Here is a 19,555-nt window from a genome sequence, read left to right on the forward strand (position 1 = left end):
TCTGACCCTGGGCTGAATATTGCAGATTACAGCTCTTCCCCACCTCTTTTCTGCCCCTGCTTCATGGAGCAGCCTGGATCTGCACATGGGTGATACTGGGACATTCTTTCCTGAGATACATGATTTTGGAGCCAACAAGAAGGCGTCAGTGCGACCTGGAACGAACAAGCAAGATACAAACAACGCTCTCCACCAGATTCCAGGCATGGCAGCGTATGCCATGCCACCTATGACATGATCAAGTCAGTAAGGTCACAATGAATTCAATATGCGACATGTTGATTTTTGCCCTCTGCTCAGCATCTCTCTGCATTGTAATCTCTCGATACCAACGTGAATCCCCTCGTTTTTGTGATAATCGTCCTTCTCTCACTCTTCCTTAATCTGTTTGTCTCAACATTTCTGCTCTACGTTACTCAAACAAGCAGAGACAGCTAGGAGGAGTAAGTTCTTCTAGCAAGGACAGCAAAATCCTCTGCCAGACTGGCATGCAGGAGCGGAACGTCCCAGCCGCCATTGTGCATGTCCCTGTGCCATGTCGGACAGTCTTCGTTCAATTACCTCAAGCCCGCCTCAAGGGGAAAATGATGGGCGGAACAAGAAATGAGAACAAGTCCCGGAGACTAATCGCATTTTGATAGCTTTATTTCACATCTTTGAGAAAGTTCACTGTTTAGTCTGTTGTTGCATCTTTGAAGATCCATATTGGATCTTTTTCTCTTTCTGCTTTGAATATCTTGCTTTATCTCTTACGCACAGATCTATCATGAGTCTAGTGACATGTCATTGATCATTTACTGACCTTGCCAATTATGAATGACTTCGGCTGTTATTTCTCATCTCATCACAGCTAAGTATTTCCGATCTCTCCCAATCATAGAATATCCAAATTGTCAATAGATGACCGCACCGGACTCCAGCCTAACAGTGAGTTCATTGACCAGCGGAGGAACGAAAGGCCTCAATACCCCACTCACCACTTTCTCTTCTCCGACTAATCTCATACCCTATAGGAATATTTGAGGTCTGAATCTTCTTCTCCTCAAATCTATTGGATCTAAAGTCAACATCAACACGCCTCGTCCTGTTCAAAGGTATCGATGTTCTCGGTACTTGGGCACAGTTCAAGGCATGCCGAAAGTGCCTGCTCAACGTTTCGACAACTGTCGTTTAATGTTACAATACTATCAATTCCCTACAGAACATTTCACTTCCTCTGTAGGAAGTTAACTACAACTAGGACTCGTACGTACATTCCCAACCGTGACACATTACACATCGGTAAGCCAACAGTTGTCATGATGCCCGAGGCAATGCAGGGTGGAGCTCGCCGCTATCCATTTCATATCATCAGAGCACGGACACAAGAAGGAAGAAGGCTCACCTGATTTCCTTGCACGCTGGTAGATCCGCTCCGACCTTACAGCCTCTGACTTGGTAAGACCGTAGCTAGAGAGACGAGGCCTGTCAAGAGTTGAGATGCTCCAAAGGAACAAAGAGTCAACAGGTATTAGCTCTTTTCTGATTGTTTCTGAGTATCATCAAAGGGAAAGTCACTCTCACGCTCTGAGAACATGTGAACAGAGTCGAGAGACTCCTGCAACCGCTGCGGTACATTTTCTGCTATGCACATTTTCGAAGGGTTTGGGAGATCATGATCAACGACAGCTAGTTTTCTTTCACTTTCTGAACCCATCCTCGTGTTGCAAACAAAAAAAAAAAAAAGACCACGAGAACCAATTGAATCACACACAAGAAACTGCTGCTTGCGAGATTCACGAAGAGACATTCATGGAAGCAACCCGGCAGTCAGATGAGAAGGGAATCAAGAGAGGGTCGACATACAACGAGCACCATACGATCATAGTTAGAGTTCATGTCTCCATGTCTCTTCTCTCACCAGGCCTTGTCGGCTCCTTTTGCCATCGCCATCTCAGCCTTCATCACTGATGCGAGCATGGCGGCGAACCCTCCTTTACCCCCACCCCCTCATTCGACTGTGTTAAAAGACCCCTGTTTTTGTATACCCCAGTTTCTTTATAGAAAAGTACCGGTGTTTCACACTAATAACTCGCAACGATTCGTATTGTTGCTGCCTGAAAAGATAGAAATGAATGGATAGGTTAGATTCTTGAAAAGATAGAAATGAATGGATAGAAATGAATGGATAGATTAGATTCTTGAAAAGATAGAAATGAATGGATAGAAATGAATGGATAGATTAGATTATTGAAGGAAGGAAGGAATGAATGAAGGAAGGAAGGAAGGAATGGAAGGGAAACGGGAAAGAAACCCATGATCATATGGCGATTTTTGCATAAAGCATTCATTGATTTCTTCTATGTCGACTGTCTTTCATCACGATTAGTTCATATCAAAGCTTGTTTCCCTTCATCAGCCCACTCTGCGTTGACTCGTTGTTTCAGCACACGAGAAGCATACATCTCCTGCTTCATGATTGCGTCCTGCAAGAGCTTCTCACATACCATCTCTCCTCGAATCAGTAATCTCCTTACCATAGCACCAAGAAGGATTGCATCGTTGTCTCGTATCATGTTAACAGCTTTCCTCATCTCGTCCTCACTTATCAGACTCATATTCTGAGAGCATACATCATCCATCAGAAAAGCAGCAACTCGAGAAAACAGGAGCTTACGAGCATGTGTGTCAGAGCTTGCAGCTTGTCACTCTCTGCCTCTTCCGCTATGACAGGCGCATGGTCGTTGACTGCAACCTCCTCTTCCCCCTTGTCCATCAGATTATGAGAAATGCTGGCTACTCCTGTCTTCTTCCTGCATAAGAGTCCCACGGCGAACAAGATTATCTGTAACCCAACTCCCACGAGAGCGCACAGGATGGGCCCCCACTTGAGCCAGTACTGCAGTATGCTCGTATCTGCCGTCCTCGTCAGCCAGTCATCGCACACAGACTCTTGCGAGGACCTGGAGGGGTGAAACTCGCTTTGATCGACACCGAAAGCTCGTCCTGAGTCAAGCCTGACACCCTCCTGCTCAGCTGAACCTCACGGCCTGCCCTACGAGCTGACAAGCTCACGCTGCTGGTCACCTGCGGGAGAATCTCAGTCACCGACGCGTCTGCTCACGCTTCAAGTATCTCGTGCTACTCGTACCTTGAGGATACAAGCGTCCACCACGTTGGCATCGGGGAACAAATCTGCTCCTGTCAGCCCGGTGGTATCAAAGAAGCACTGCACGTAACTTCCGTTGTGCTTCACCTGCACCCCGATCGTCAACTCGTCAAGGCCACCGCTTGACAGCAGTGCGGCACCTGCGTCGACACCAGCCCGTCGTTGAAGGGGAAGTAGGTGACTTGATAGAGCCCGAAGTAGGGGAGCCCAGTGAAGGAGGAGGTCGACTGACCGTCCGGCCCGATGGAGTAGTCGATGGTAATGCCGACGCTGTTCTCGATCTCTCCTCCTCCACAAGCGTCCTGGGCTCGAGGCCCAAACGTCTTGCAGATCTCGAACTCGATGCTCTCTGTGCCCTGCGGGTACAGGGCTGGGCTTGCACGGATGTTGTTCCCGTACCTGTCGCGAGTCTGCACGTAGAGGGTAGAAGCTGATCCCGCCACGATGCTTCTGAGCTGCCCGTATACGTATGTCTTTGACACGTCAGCGGGAGCAGACTGCACCTCGAGGAGGAGGGGTGTGCCTGCCCCGACTACCCCCGCGAAGTTGATCTCGAGCAAGTAGCTGCCAGATCGGGTGATCCTGTACGAAGTCTCATAGCTGCCGTCCGTGTTGTCTGTGATCACGGCCGTCTGTGGTGAAGCTTCAGGGTCACGAGGAGCAGCCCTGGTCACGTCCCACAAGATCATGATTGCGCTCAGGCTGTCTCTGCCCGGTCGCCGGTTACCGAAGGCATCGAGGGCCGTGATCATGAAGGTCGAGACGATCCCGCACGTGGTGAGGGAGAGGAAGTTTCCTGCGGCGACCGATGAGTCCGGGGACGTAGAGCCCGGCAGGACTGTCAGTGTGTAGGGGTTGGGGTTGGCTTTGCTGCCAAGCTGCTCGAACTCGTGAATCGAGTTTGACGGCTCTCTGTCATAGCCGGCGACCAGGTCCTGGAAGTCTGTACCGCCTCTGCCAACGAAGATGCTCAGCTTGTAGGTTCCGATCTTCACTGGCGTGTAAGCACAGCTATACATCCCGTTGCCCTGGCTGACAACTGAAGGAGAGATGCTCGGGAGGTTTGTGCCTGAGATCTCAACGGTGAACTTTGCTCCCTCCGCTGGTTGTCCGAAGTTGTCCTACACATGTCGGCTATCAGCTCCTTCTCACGCTACTCTCTTGCTGACCTGACACTGCAGGTAGAAGATGGTGTTGACTCCCGCTAGGGCCGAGGTAAGCGCCTGCCCTGTAGCGCTGCAGCTCTTGTAAAAGGCGTCGGTGAGCTGGAAGACGTAGAGATCTCCGTAATTCACGAAGCCTGTCATAGGGGTGTAGCCAGTGCCTCCCTGCTCTGAGTCATTGATGCAAAACAAAGCCAATGCACTCACGATGATGTACAAGTAGTAGTTTGTCAGGTCCAGCTCGATGCCAGCTCCGAAGCGTCCGGATGGACGCGAGCCAGGCACGTCCACCTGTCTCGATCCGTCATGAATCATCTTGCAGGATGCTCCTGCTGACGTCACCTCCGCCCACGGCAATGTGGTGAGACAGCTCCCAGTAGACAGGCAGGCAAGGTCAAGGTCAGTAAGGTCCAGGTACCTGCCAGCCACGGTGAGGTGAAGCATCGGCGACGGAGGCAGACCAGAGGTCGTCGAGCACAGACGCCGAGGTGCTGCTAGCTCCATCGAGGTAGTCCAAGATGACCGAGCGACTGCAGCCGCCCGATCCTGCACACGTGATCCCCCCAAATACAAGGAGACGGCCGTTGACGCTCCCGGTGTTGCCCATTAGAGCGATTGCAGCGTCTCTTCGCTCCTTGGGACAGGCTCCGCCGCTTGTGTCGCAGCTGGTCATCAGCTTGACAAACAGAGCGTCGTCGGATGTGAAGTACGCGGTGTGAACCTCGTTGCTCAGGCTGCCACTCCCAGGTGTGATACCTCCATCGGCCATATTTACCAGGTCGCTTGTCTCTCCTCCGAAGGTCATGTAGATGATGTTCTGCAAACAAAGAGCGAGTCAGGACCTGCATGAGAGCCTCCAACAATGTCACTGAGAGGAAGACAAGGCAAACTCACGGTCCCTCTGAAAGAAAAAGCGACAGATCGATGGCCGTGACGGATGTTGGGCAAGGAGCAGGAATAGCCAGTGGAGCATTGTTCGCTGCTTGATTGATCGCCGTAGCAGTACCTCGTGTCGCCGTAGTCGTATGTCTCGATCTCCCCAAAATTCAAATCTTCTGCCATACCCTGGCAAACTCCGCGCACACATTCTATTCATTTACACGTCAGCGTCAGCTCCGCTCACCACAGGAATTGGTTTGTCCTTACTTGTATTCTGATGACTCTTACAGCTGCTTGTTCCAACGTACTCATACAAGTTGAACATGTAATCTTTGACCCCATCCAACACATACCCTTTCATGGTCTCAAAGCTGATGTCACTTTCTTTTCCATTGTCGTCTGCGAACACAAGCTTTGACAAGATCTCTTTGGACGAGAGTGGTGCTTGACTTGGAACATAGTCGACAGCATTCAAGGTGGATGCTAGCCTTATGTTGCCTTCTGCAACAGATGGAAACAGAAAATATTTCAGTGAGAACACTTGTTCTGAGGCCGCTGCAAAAGAGAGGATCACAGATAGATTCCGATCAGGATTGTCCTTCACTGTGATATCACTGTATATCCCTGCAAGAACTTGTTCGTTGAAGAAGACAGCAAACTTAGGATCCTCATTCACGAGAACAGGGTACTTGAACAGAACCTTCAAGTCATCGATAACACTTGGAGTCAAGTCTGCCGAAGTCACACCATCAAAGATGATCTTCACCATGATTCCTGAGCTCATGGTTGTAATATCCATGAGCCACATGTCCGACAACCCTCTTCCAGTGTTTCCAACGCCTCCATGGACAAGGATCGAGTCTATTCCCGGCAGGAAGACTCCGTTGAGGATACTGTGCATACATCGACCAGGAAAGCTCTGCCCTATCTTTGGTCGAGCTCCCATCCATGAGGTTGGATCGGCTGATGTCACGTCTTCGGACATGTACACGTTCCCTGTTGACCTCACTTGAAACTCTTGGTCATCGCTGCTCCCTGGAGCAAACGTGGTGCCTCTCAAGTATCCTCGCTGGATGCCTCCATGAGACGACATGATCTTGCCTTGAACCCCCGTTGCCGTGAAGGAGGTGAAGGCAGAGAAGGAGGAGGGATCAGGCGACTTGCTGCTCGCCTTGCTCGCATGGACCATCTTCCAATTCTGAGTAGCGAGGTCGAGCTTCCACAGGTCTGCGATGGGGCCGCCGCCTTGCATCCCTCCATACATGAGTAACGTCTTGGAGTCTGGCTTGGCGAGGCCCTGGAAGCCCCTTGGAGGGGGGCTGACTCCATAGTTGGGTACCCCGGAGAGTCCCAGCTCGGGATCAGCAGCAAAAAGGTCGTAAATAAAGACGGCGCTTGACAAGGAGTTGGCAACAAAACCTCCGAAGATGATAGCAGCTGAGCTATTGACCACCACAGAGTGACCCGTCATCTCATACGCGGTCGAGATTGAGCTCTGCACGGTTGTGCCAGCACTATACTCGACCTCGCTGATGGCAAGCTTGCCTACTGTGTAAGGAGGAATCTCCTGCTGCATTAGCTGGAGCGAGTTGTAGCTCTGCTCCGATCCTCCCACGACCAGCACCTTGAAACTGTCGGTCCCGATCGTGACCATGGACATCGCGACCAGACCGGGAAGAGATGGGCTCAGCTCAATCATCCGCATCGCGTTCAACCCGAGAAGAACCTTCTCGAGGTCCAACTCCCACAAGTCACTCAAGGGTGCTGTCAAGTGTGTGCAGACTGTCTTGCCGTTGACCGTCGAGGTCGCGGCACATCCGAATCCTCCGAACACGAGGATGATGTTGCCGCTGGTGACTGCCGAAGCATGTCCAAACCTTGCAGGAAGCCACCCAGACGTTGTTGAAGATCCAGAGCACGAGGCAGATCCTGTGGGGCAGTACTGCTTCCAACCCATGCGGGTCGCCACAGGATCGTTGGAGGCTTCAAGGTCCTTGAAATACTGATCTAACGCCTCCTTGGACTTGTGCATCGGTCGGGTAGTGGTTGACAAGGAGGGCATGCGAGAGGTAACACCTCCTCCCAGCAGCGCTTTCACGCCCGAGCTGTTCGGAGCAGAGGCCAGGCATATCCTCTCTCCACAAGCCTTGCCGGCACCATCTAGGATGCAGCACGGGGGGGTGGAGATGGCTGCGTAAACCGCGTTGGGGCTAAGCTGAGTCGTCGAGACTGTGACAGCAGCGAGCGACGCCATGCTCACCTCATCGTCAGGCGTCCACAAGCGAGACTGAGAGTCGTAGCGGTACATGCCGGTCATGCCTCTGAGGCAGATGTTGAGAGTCTTGTCGCTGGTCACGAAACATCCACCTGCCTTTCTCCTCCGCGTGTCGTCGATGTTGATGGTCAAACTTCCTTCGAGCCCGGTAACGGTCGTGTCGCTGGTGGTCTTGAGGCAAGTGCCTTCTACCCCAGCAAGACTCGCGGCTTGTGGGAGTCTGCTGGTCATCTCAAGGGTGACCCCTCCGAATCTATCCTCGTCCACTGAGGCCACGGTCACCAATCCATCACTTCCATCGGGGATGATGGCGGATATGCTAACTTGCCCCACGGTGAGAGTGGATCCCATTGATGACGTGTAGGAGACAGTCGTCTCTTGTCCTGCGATCAGCTTCTGCTGGTTGAAGGTGAAGAATCCTGCAGCCGACGTGAGGCTGATGGAGGGAGGAACAGCGTTCTTTGCACAGGCAGTTGCGGTGACAGTCGGAGGAAGCTGAGTCATTTGACCATTTTCAAGAGAGAAGGACAAGTCGAGGTAAGGACCAGCAGACTCTAGCATAGAGATGTAGTATATGCTGCTGGTCAGAGTGAACTTGAGCGTTCCTGTATCCTTGTTCCAGTCTGCCAGTCCTGCTTCCAATGTGTAGGGGCCTGTCTGAACCGAAACAACAGAACATGATTGCAACGAGGAACAGCCGATATTGAACCCCTGACCCGACCACAGACAATTGCTGGGACTTGAACCCTCACAAGCAACTTGGATCAGTCCGCTCTCTGTGTTCGATCCGGTTAAACCTGTTATGGATATGACCACGGGGTTGGTGTAGGATGCAGACACGGGTTCTATTGAGTCGGGATTGAAGTTTTCGATGGTAATACGAAGGTGAAGCGTGTTGGCCGCACCCACGATTTTGCTGGTTTCGCTTCCTTGAAGAGAGTAGTCGAACTGGTTTGAGCAGACGCATCCCGTGCTTGAGGGCGAGGGGTTGAAGTTCTGTATGCACGTGCACTGTTCGCTGCAGCCTCCAAGCCCATTCGAACTTCCCGTGTCGCATTCCTCCACAACCCCTGAATCCATGCCGTAGGAGGCGGGTATGTTGGTGTCCGACACTTCGATCCCATCTCCACAGATGTGGGGGAGAGAGTCTTGCGTGATGGTCACATCATAACACTCCCACAGGTCCTGTTCAAGGTTTCTGATCGCCTCCTCTACTTGTAGTTTGACGATCTTGTAATCGAACACATCCGAAACGGAAACGAAGATATCCCAGGTGAAGATTGGTGGCTCTAAATTAGTATTGACGCTGCTATCGATGCAAGTGAGCGACAGATTTTGAAAGTAAGTGTCAATGCTGGGATCAGATCCAGAGCATGAAGGGGTTGGAGGCATTGCAGGTGATACAGAGACAGAAAGGTACATGAATGAGTCTTGCAGGGAACATGTCGCTGCTCGAAGAAGATTCGAAGAGTTGTTGTTCAAGAAGGGCTTGCTTCTCAACTGACTTCCCTGTCTCCCTCTAGTAGCCCTGCGTGTCTGTGTTTGTTGAGTCTTGTCTTGGCTAAGAAGAATCTGATTTGTTGACTCCATAGCTGGTACAGCTGCCGATCTCAAGGATCCCATGCAGCACTTTCCGATGTTGCAGTCTGTCGTGCTACCGACACACTTGAATGCATTCGAAGTATAGCTCCACTCCCATGCCGTACAGCATGTCAGCCTTTGTTCACATTGTAAATCAGTGTTGGTGAAGACCTGCTCGTTACTGTTCGAGCAAGCTTCTGGGCAAGAAGCCACTTCAGTGTACTTGTTGTCTTGCACTTTACCACCATAGACGCTGGTTTGATCATTCGCATTGTAGCAGGAGCATTCCCACTCCTCACAGTAATTGTCTGGGCACCAGGCCCCGGCTATCTCTTGAGCGTCCGGAGGGCAGTCCATGCCAGAGCTGCATGCGTATGCGTCGCCGGTCTCGATGACAAACATGCTTGCTGAACACTTACTGCACGACCTGGTTAACCCAGCTGGACATTCACATTGCTGGACGGTACGAGGACAGTCAACAGCGTTCCGACACTGACAAAACCCATTGGTCGCATAATCATTCAGGAGAGTTGTGTCTGTCCAGTCTTGAGAGGCCAGACAATCGATATCAAACTGCGAGCATCCGTTGGCAGTGCAAGAGCTTGCATCTTTGCAGCCATCGCAAGTTGCAACGAGAGGTGATACCCTCTCCCACTCAGCGCATGTTTGGCCTGCACCTGACCAGCACTCGCACTGGTCAGGTCCACCTGTCCCTTCGTTCACAATCTTGCCGCTTGAAAACTCTTTGGAGTTCAGCTCGAGGTTCACCACCAAATCTCCGGCATACTCCGCCTGCACTGAGTCTGAGAACATGTTGACGTAGATTGGCTGGGCCACGTGCCAGATGCGAACGTCTTTCTCCTGCACTCACCCGCACCTCGTCAGTAACTCGGAGCAACAAACGGGTCATCGTTTACTTGCAAGGATGAGTTTGTCCTGGGGTCTCTTGCTGTGGGTGATCGTCCCCCGTCTCTCAGCTTGGGAAAGAGAAACCCGTAGGGGTTGCAGCGCGTGGGATCACTCTTAGGAGGACAGGACGGCCACCACACTCTGATTCGATCGATGCTCCCCTCAAAATTTTGATATCCGCTCGCTTCGACCGACGGGCTGTTGCCTCCGATGTACAGGCTGGTGATCCCTGTAGTCAACCTGAGATTTTCCTTGATGTTGATGCTTGCGAAACCAGCCCCGTACTCCTGCACTGTATCCGCATCTATGAACATAAACGCCTGCGCGATCACGGCGTCTGGATCGTAGTCGGAGGGCGAGTAGACTCTGCCAAATCTCATGGTGAAGCACACATGATGCCACTGGCCGATGAGCTGCTGCTCGATCGGGCCCCATCTCTTCACTTCCTTCTGTGCCTGTCAAGGCTGCATCATTCTCATAGAAGCAACAAGTCGAGCGTTCTTCGCAGCACCTTGCCAGGCTTGAACAAAAGTACGCAGAACAAATTGCTGTCAATACTCTCAAAGTACCATCGAAGTATCGGCGTTTCTTGGTAGTATATGTCGAACAGAATCGTTTTGGTCCTCACTCGAGTATTCAGCAAAGTCCAGGCTTCTAGCCACAACGTAGAAAGAACAATCTTTTCAGAAGTCCTTGAATGAACCTCATTAGCCCCTCGAAGCAAATACCTATTCATGAGACATACCAGGACGGAAGCTGGACTGAAATGATGTCGTCGATTCCGTCGAAGACTGCCATGGTGTCGGCAGTGTCGGTTTCCTTGATACCCGCCTTCATGTCAGCAAAGTTGAAAGTTTCACTCGCAAGGCCTGTTAAGGCTTACCTTCCTTGCAACATCTATGAACCAGATGTCCTTCATCGGTTGCGGCACCGCACATGTCGGGTTGTCCCTCATGCAGTCCATCTGAGCTCCGCCAATCAACACCACCGCATCTATGAGGTTTCCTACGTGACCGGCGTATACCATGCTGCCAAATGCTCGACTGTCTGGGGTCAACGCACTCTGAATGGCCGTCCACTTGTAAGAGATCAGGTCCAGCTGCCACAAGTCCTTTGCCGAGGAGAAGATCTCTCGCTTGCCCTGACGGTCCGGGCATTCCTCAAGGCTACCCATGATCCCTCCAAAGTAAAACGCCACCATCCTCACCCTTACCGACGCCGCATGCGCGCGACTTCCCGGCCCTCCAGCTCTGCTGGAAGGGAATCTACAACCTGGTTGACTCCCTTGGATGCACGTCCAGCTGAAGAGCGACAGGTCGAAGACCCAGACATCTCCCAAGAGCTCAGGTCCCACACCAAGACCGAAGGCGATCAACATCTGGTAAGCGGCGTTGTCGTAGACTGTAGAATGACCGCTTCTTGCTTTAGGATGAGTCCCTGAGGCCAGAACTACACGGCAGTCAGCCCGACAATGGTTGAACGGGACCTTACCTTTGCTCCAGCCCGACACCGGTTTGAAGGCTCCCAGGTACCCTGACGCACTTCCGTCCGACCCGATGCCTCCAAACGCCAACGCCAGGGTGTCAGACACGGCAGCGATGGACAAGTGCGATGCTAGTGGAGCAGCATCCGAGGCACTATATCGAGCCCAGGAGGACGTCAAGATGTCAAACATCCATGTGTCCGACAAAGCCTGCTTGAAGTCAGCTGAGTATCTACGTCGTGTCATGAACTTGCCGATGAGGCTCCAGAGCCTCCTGGCCCTTGACCGCCATGGATGTACACCTTGTACCCAACCAGCCACATGGCGTGAAAGGCTCTCATTGTTGGTCGTTCTGTGATTGGCGACACCTTCTTCCACGCGCTCATCGTCGTGTTGGTGAACTCGTTGAGTGCCCACAGGTCACTCTGAGCCGTTGTACCTCTTCCATCGAAGGCATAGCCTCCATGTATGTACAGCGTCTGGGTGCTCGAGTAGATGACAGATCCATGCCCGTACCGTGGAAGCGGAGACACTGAGCTGGTTGCAGGGGAGCAGGAATTCCACTCATACTTGCTGGAGGTGGAGATGGAGGTAGTGCTGGTCTTGATGTACCAGCAATCCTTACTGAGGCTCATGGATTCGATGACCATACCTCCGAAGATCGCAATTGTGCCTGCCTCTACATCATATGCCATGCTATGACCCCACCTGTGCCGAGGGCCCGAGCTCGAGGTCAGCAGAGGGGTCCAACTTGCGACTGGATGCACAGACATCCACCAGCAGTCAAGCAAGCTCCCTCCTTCGAATGTCGCGACAGAGGAGGCCATGGCGGAGTACCCACCGCACATTAGTGCGACTGATTGTGTGACCACCATGCGATGACCTGCTCGCGGGCCAGGCAAGCGCGAGTTGAGGGTCCTTGTCTTGCAATCCATGGAGGTGAACTTTAGGTTTGCAGCGAAGGTGACCTCATCCCATGTCTTTGCCGAAGAGTCATACATCCACACGTCTGCCATCACTGTTACTCCAGTGCTGTTGCTTCTGGCCCTGCAGGACACAAAGTATTATGGTTCGATGGGTTCGAGTCATGGTCGCGCGCAAGGAAATGCTCACCCGCCGTAAACGACGATGGTTCCTTGAAGGTTTCGGAAGCTCACTGTTGCATGGCTGTGGCGGGTCGTAGGGCTCCTTCCTACAGGATCCACGAGCTCCCACTGCAAGGCTGAAGCAACAGCGACATGATGAGTTTCAAGAACAGACAATCACTTTATTCTTACGGGTTGCGTGCAAGCATTGGAGGGAGACAAGACAGATGAAGCAAAGACAGATCCTGGAAGAGCGCCTAGTCGTCATGAGAGCGCGTGGATGGGACATCGCCGACCCTTGTTCACTGCATCACCGCGGTCGAAGTCAAAATGCTTTGCTCCTGCGCCCCGTGACCCACCCCCAACATGGCACCCGTCCCTTTCATACGCAGGACCACCCCCTTCCCCTTATCCCAATGCCAGTCAAGTAGGCATTAAAGCTTTTAGTTAGTAAATTTGTTTGAGGTACTACAGATGACTAAACTTTCAATATCTATTGGTACTAATGACACGGAATTGCGTCCCAGTGCCAATGACTATGAGGCCCTGACACTGCTTTTAATAACTAGTTTTTAGCTCCTGATCATCGATCGTCCTCGTACTGATCTTTAACTTAACTTTGAGTAAACTCTCATAAGTTCAAGCCTCATCTACTAGCGGCCGGTCGGATCCCGATTGTCCTCGTACTGATTTTTAAGTTAACTTTGAGTAAACACTAATCTTTCGGGGACACAAATTGAAGACCGAATGACCAAGTCACGAGAAAGTTTTAACATCATACTTCTATTCATCATGTTGTAATATGGAAATGTGATTCCGGTCTCCTCGCTAGAGTCAAAGATGGCGATGGAAGCATGTTGAGTGTGTTCAACACTTCATTCGATTACATTTTCATATAGTATGGACTGATACTATATCGGGGGCCTCTGAGTCTACTCTCCTGGCATGACTCATTGTATGAGTCCTGATTGTTCGTACTGGTTTTTAAAACTTTGAGTAAAGAGATTATTTTCAACTTAACTTTGAGTAAACGGAGGGCCGGGCCGCATCCCGAGTCCCGGAGTCCGATGGGCGCCTCATCAGTGCCGGGCACCAGATTCCTGAGGCGGACTGGGATCCTTGTTTTGTTCTTTCTTCGGCCGGTCGCATCGCACGAGCCGCGACATGCTGGAAAGCAACCATGTCAGGTTTTGGGAGAAGGCTTTAAGATGGAGCTGAAGACCACAAGAAATATGCTCGCTGGGCTTTTCTAGGCTTCTTGTTGCATTCCATGTCGATGAGGTGAGCGATCAATTGTGTCTTGCTTGCTTTCCTTGTCCACCGCTATCAAATGAGCCCCTTCTTCCTCGCGTCTTGGATCATAGGGTTTGCAGCATAGCGAGATGCATTCGTGTGCATCAGGTGACAGCCGTATCAGTCGGCTGCTCATTTAAAGACATACGAAACATTCCCTCCTCTCATCTCTTTTCCGGCTCATTCGAGGCCTGTCTTTGATTTTGTCGTTTTAGGCCATTCTTGGTCTTGTTCGGCTGGATGATGGCGTGCAGAGTTGAGACATGCAGCAGCCTTCAAGACAGCTACCCAGCCATCAACGGGGTCAATGTCATCTCGCAGGTGCGTCTCAAGGCGATGGCTTTGATTGTAAGTGAGCGATGGGTGAAGGGCCGCAAGTTGATTGGAAGGTTTTTCACACCGATGCTCAAGGGGACGGAGGTGAGGTTCATGGTTTGGCTTTAGATGCCTAATGACGATCGATCGCGATAGATATCAACCCCTGGGGTACTTCTTCTGCATGGATTGCCAGGGAACGATCTCCACTACGAGTTGGCATGCAAACTTCAAGGAGCTGGGTTTTGCTGTCTCCTCCTCCACTACTCAGGGACTTGGGGGTCCGAGGGAGCTGCGAGATTAGAGCACACCTATCAAGATGTTGAAGCCGGGATCAGGTAGATTCTCGTGACACTTGGATGCCATACTTCGATTCGTTGTTGAATTTCCGACATTCTTAATCTCCCTTCACTTGAGTTACCAATCATTTGTTTGTGAATGCGATTATGCTGTTACGAACCCCGACGCTCGTGTGAGTACTCTCTTACCAAGACGAAAGCCATGGGCGAAGGGTTTGCAAATCAGCTAGAACGAACAGTGTAGTTATCCTGGTTGGAGCCTAAACCAATGGGTATTTGACCGTGAAAGCTACACAACAATCTTCTGCATCCTGTTGCTTGTCTCGATGTTCAAATGCCGTTTAGTTTGTTTTGTTTCTTCGTTGTAATGATGATTCAACAGGTGGCTCTGTTCTCAACAGATCGTGGATCGAAATCAAATCCTTGTTGTCGGCCACTGCCTCGGAGGTTACCATTCTCTGAAATTAGCGATAGGTTCGCCCCATCTCACATAGCTATTCTCCCTGTCTTTCCCTCCTGACTTGAAAATCAGACAACGTAAAGCGAGACTGCACACTGTTGGGAGTGGTAGCGATGTCGCCATTGTTGCCAACTTCGAAGGGAATTACCTGGCCGCCAAAGGTTCTGGAAGCAGACTGCGAATTCCTGAATTCCTACATTTCTTCAAGTATGATTGCCTTCTATGTGCGACACGTTGTCAATTAGTCTTGCGCAGGTCTAGCTGTTGAGTGGTCCACGTTGGCTCCTCTCACATCTTTTATCAAGGAGAATCTCGACAAAACAAGACAAGTGCCAGTGTTGGTTGTGACGGGAGATGCCGACGAGGTTCATGGTCCCCAGCACTACAAGATGCAGCTTACGGAGATCGCCATGAGAGCAAACTTTTCAAATGTTGAATGGATAAGGATGGAGCGAGCGAATCATCAGCTGTCACATCAGCGTAAGGAGGTAGGGTTCAGTATTGTTTGTTCCCCACTCCTCCTACTGCTATTGCCACCTTTACCTCATCTCCTTTTTCATATTCTTGCTTTAGTTCTCCCATGCTCATGTTCCCATCTGAAGTGCAAAATGTGTCGCAGAGCTCTCAAGTCGTGACGGATTTTTGCTGTAAGCTGTCGACCTGTCAATATCGAATCAAGCCAGCTATTCTCCGCGCAATCGATTCCTTGAAAGATGCATTGTTCGATCCCGTCAGTATCATTTTCATAATCAACTTCGTGTTCTCCTTTCAGAGTGGAAGATTCATGTCGACTCCAGAAGGACGGAATTACGTGAAACACTTGATGGACAAGGAAGTCCAGAAGTTCAAGTATGACGAGAAGGCAGCATCAGGCCATTGGGGGTGACTTTATGTCCTTGTTAATATCCTGTATATTAGTGCCAAGTGTTTGTTATATTCTTTTCTATGTAAAAAGTGAATCAAATGACTCAGTCCATATCATGTGGCAATTGGCTCGTACTCACGGTCCTACCGCCGGTATACTGATCTGAGGCCAGCTTGCAGAAATCCAAAAGAGGGGGGATGAGGGTACGGGCGATGGGAGTTTTCCATGGCACCAGATCGCGACGGGTAAGCACGCGATTGCAAGAGAGAGGAAGCGAAGAAGGGAGAAGAAGAGACGTGAACAGAACGACAAAGAAGAAACGAAGAGAATTGTAATCAAGAGAATGATGGAGTAAATGTTCATGGACACATTCAACAAGATGGTGATATGAAAATCGAAAGCAAGGATTTGTAGTGAATAACAAAGATGAAGAGGATCAGGAGGATTGAATGTTTCTGGATGCGTGTAGAGACAAAAACAAAGACGATGAGGAAGAAAAATATGGTATAGAACGTCGTATCGCATCACGGGATCACAGATATCGACTTGAATTCTGCTGACTTGCGTTCTACTCAGATCTACGGCGTTAGTAGAACACTGCCATTTGTCTTAGGGAGCTCCATCTTTCTTCATCTTCTCCGCTCCTGGGCCTTTGCCTTTGCAATCTCTTCGTTCATCATGCAGGCAGCGTCACCTCTCCGAGTCGCTCACATCGCATCTCCACTCGTCCGCAGGCATCTACCTGGCTTGCCCCCTTATCCCCAGGCGCACGGAAGGAGTTCTTTGAACCTGCTGAGGAATGCGCTAGATCAGGCGATGAAGGAAGGAGCTGACGCCATCGCGCTCACGGGCAGCATCGTTTCAGCCCCTCCTCCTCTGCGTCAGTGTGACCTGGGAGAATACTACAACATGGAACCTCAAGAGATGATGTCAGCCGCCGTTGCTGATTATGAGGAAGTGAAGGTGACTCGCTTCAATCTCCCCTTCCCCCCCCCCCCCCCCCCCTCGCTCTCTCTCTCTATCTTTCTCTGCCTCCTCCCTCCCTCCCTCCCTCCATCCATCCATCCATCCATCCAACCATCCCTCCATCCCTCCCCCTCGTTCCCTCCCTGCTACCCTCGTTCTCCAAGTCACCCCGTTCCCACCTCTACAGTCCCTCCTACAAGAGACTGGCCTGCCATACTTCGTGACGCCCGGCGGGGAAGACTGTAAGTCTAGAGGACAAGTTACATCTTTCCCCTGAGGGTATGCCAGGCATTCAAGCCTTCAAGTTGGTGTTTGGAGTGGAGCCGAGCGCTCAGGAGGTCTACAGCAGAATGCCTGACGGCATGCAGACGGAACAGTATGATGTCAATGAATATCACGAGGTCCTGTCGTGAGCAGACTTCTCAACGGCTGACAGGTTGGACAGAGATGTATCAACGAAGATAGCTGGCAGGAAAGTTCTTCGACGCCTGGGGACGACCTAACGGGCTACGAGGCGTCTAGAGCAGCAATATCAGGGTACAAAATGTTTCCTGTGTATCTTCTCCTCCTCCTGACAATCGTCAGTTTTCGGACTCAGCTGCGCAACGAAAGAAAGAAAGCTTCCACGTACTCGCTCATGACATGACACATGTAGTCTGATGTGCTGGCAGGATGGACGACTTGGAGGACACCGGGAACGGGGGCGGATGTTGCGGCGGGGGCAAGCAGGGGCAGGAGAGCGAACGATCTTCCTGGTTCGAGAGCGGCAAAAGGAAGATCCTAAAAGACCCGGAGGACAACGAAACGAAGGCTTTCGCAGAGGCGCCGAAGTGGACGACGCCGGCAGAAGAGACCTCCTCGAAGCTTCTGATGGCAAGGTGAGCTCGGGGGGCAGTGTGGACGAGGACGAGGACGAGGATGAGGACGTAGGAAGGGAAAGGCCAGAGAGGAAAGGGACATGCTGTGACAAAGAGGAAGAAAGACGGCGGGGAGAGCGATGGGAAGAGAGAAGGAAGATGGGGAGGGACTGAGAGAAGGCAGGATGTGGGGTCGCTGGAGTGGGAGAGGAGGAGGAGTTTTGACCGTTCTTCCTGGGCAGGTTCTGTGACTTTATACCCTCCCATGGCAGCCCGAGGAGGCTTGAGTATGAGAGGCGACTCTTTGAAGGCCTGCTGTCAGAGAACGCTCCTAAGCTCGCCCAGTGCCACGTGCACTCGTTCCCCATCGCCTCCTCTTCCTCCGGCTCGGCTGGGCCACCCGGGCAAGAGGACGGGAGCAGCAGGCAGGATGGACTGCAGTACTTCGAGCACGAATCCCTCCTGAACGACATCTCCCGTTCCAATAAGTTTGTCCTCTCGCTCAGCAGGTGGCCCGTGAAGTTCAAGTGTGTTCCTCCTCACTTTCCCTGCAGCTTGTCTGTGGAGCAGAGCAAGTCAGGGCTGCAGGTACGACTCCTCCCCCTCCTTCTCCCTGCTGTGAAGTTCATCTGCCACCTACAGGTCCACACGCATGCAACGGGACGGGCGACATTCGTCGAGACTCCTTCTCTCGCTGTCTTTCCTCACGTTTTCTCCATGCACAATCTTTCCACCTCTGATCTGAGCTCGATTTCAAGGTGATGTCCCTGTCTCTTCAAACATGCACAATCATATCCCATCCTTGTCACGTCCTCCTCGTCTATCTCCCTTTCTTCTTTCGCCTTCTCCTCCCCTGCCTCTTCGCCATACTCTTCCTTGCCCTTCTCTCGCCATCTCTCCTCCTATTCCCCCGCACCCCTCCCTCGCGATCTTTCGACTCTATTCTTTCCTTCCCTCCTTCCTTCCCTCCTCTTCTCTCCCATTTGCTGATCCCCACTCTCCCCTCGTTTCCTCTCCTGCTTCTGAAACACTGAAATCTCCTCGTCCTCGTGCCACCAGACTGTCGTCATCCAACAGGGAGTTTGATACAAAACAAGAAGTGCTGCAGCACAAACACTTCTGGGGACATGAAGAGATTAATCTGATTGAGCGTGATCTGTTTCCTGCTCGTCCTGCTTCCTCGCTCCCTGTCATTGCCTTCCTCGACCGGGATGGCGTCGTCAACGTGCAGGCAGCATATAATACCGGTCCAAACGCCATGCAGCTCGTCAGAGGCGCCGCGTCCGCCATCGCTCGCCTGCAGGTCAGTAAACGCTGGATAAGGATGGGGCACAGAGGAAGAGAGGAGAAGGGTTGGGGGTGAGTGGGTAAGCGGAGGAGTGAGATGGGAGTATGCAAGGCCAAAGGGGGGAAGGAGAGGAAGAGATTTGAGGGAGTGGAAGGAGGAGGGAGGGGGGCAGGGGGGCGGGAGGCGAAAGACTGACAGGCCGGTCAGGAGCGGGGGGTGAAGGTAGTGATTGTTTCGAGTCAAGCATGTGTTGGGAAGGGGTACTTACTGACATCCCACGTCCACGCGGTGATGGACCGCATGTGTGCGATGCTCCGAGAGGAGGCGAAGGCTGACAGGACGAGGAGCACGGGGGACCTCTACCACTTGGCGCAGCCCGACTGCATCATCTTCTCAGTCGGAGCAGGAGATAAGGCCGTTCACCCGTCCTACCAGGACGTGTCCGGGGCGAAACCGTCGCCAGCGGGTCTTCTCAAGGGCGCAGAATGTCTGGGGCTGGGGAAGCGCTTCAGGGGATACATGGTGGGGGATCGAGTGACTGACCTAGAGGCTGGACACGCCGCAGGATGCAAGACCGTTCTTGTGCGCACTGGCGTTGGACAACAATCAGAGCAGGCGCTGAAGGAGGTGCACAGGGAGAGGTTGCTGGGAGTGGTGGAGGATTTGACAGCAGCAGTCGATGAGATCTT

The 19,555-nt window shown here is 51.9% G+C and overlaps 3 protein-coding genes across 3 annotated transcripts; 2 read left to right on the forward strand and 1 right to left on the reverse strand.

Annotated features, from left to right (window-relative positions):
* Positions 1 to 2,369: 2,369 nt before the first annotated feature.
* Positions 2,370 to 12,791, reverse strand: GUITHDRAFT_109572 (hypothetical protein; the record flags this gene model as incomplete). The annotated part of the gene is made up of 19 exons (XM_005831372.1): positions 2,370 to 2,465; positions 2,517 to 2,600; positions 2,657 to 2,895; positions 2,943 to 3,066; positions 3,131 to 3,235; positions 3,289 to 4,269; positions 4,318 to 4,602; positions 4,654 to 4,729; positions 4,773 to 5,128; positions 5,206 to 5,399; positions 5,458 to 9,907; positions 9,964 to 10,410; positions 10,467 to 10,647; positions 10,701 to 10,786; positions 10,839 to 11,392; positions 11,447 to 11,662; positions 11,725 to 12,485; positions 12,552 to 12,660; positions 12,716 to 12,791. 19 exons carry the CDS (start codon positions 12,789 to 12,791, stop codon positions 2,370 to 2,372), a joined length of 9,420 nt encoding a protein of 3,139 aa, XP_005831429.1.
* A 3,873-nt stretch (positions 12,792 to 16,664) lies between these two features.
* GUITHDRAFT_109573 (hypothetical protein) lies at positions 16,665 to 18,340 on the forward strand (the record flags this gene model as incomplete). Its single annotated transcript, XM_005831373.1, has 8 exons — positions 16,665 to 16,718; positions 16,909 to 16,963; positions 17,010 to 17,122; positions 17,167 to 17,258; positions 17,393 to 17,599; positions 17,821 to 18,087; positions 18,133 to 18,166; positions 18,221 to 18,340. The coding sequence occupies 8 exons, from the start codon at positions 16,665 to 16,667 to the stop codon at positions 18,338 to 18,340; spliced, it is 942 nt and encodes a 313-aa protein (XP_005831430.1).
* A 436-nt stretch (positions 18,341 to 18,776) lies between these two features.
* On the forward strand, positions 18,777 to 19,472 carry GUITHDRAFT_53339 (hypothetical protein; the record flags this gene model as incomplete). Its single annotated transcript, XM_005831374.1, has 2 exons — positions 18,777 to 18,881; positions 19,074 to 19,472. Coding segments are annotated over 2 exons (504 nt in total), but the record flags the coding sequence as incomplete, so codon positions are not given.
* Positions 19,473 to 19,555: the final 83 nt, after the last annotated feature.

This window comes from Guillardia theta (assembly GCF_000315625.1).
Source record: "Guillardia theta CCMP2712 unplaced genomic scaffold GUITHscaffold_40, whole genome shotgun sequence".
Taxonomy (NCBI): Eukaryota; class Cryptophyceae; order Pyrenomonadales; family Geminigeraceae; genus Guillardia; species Guillardia theta.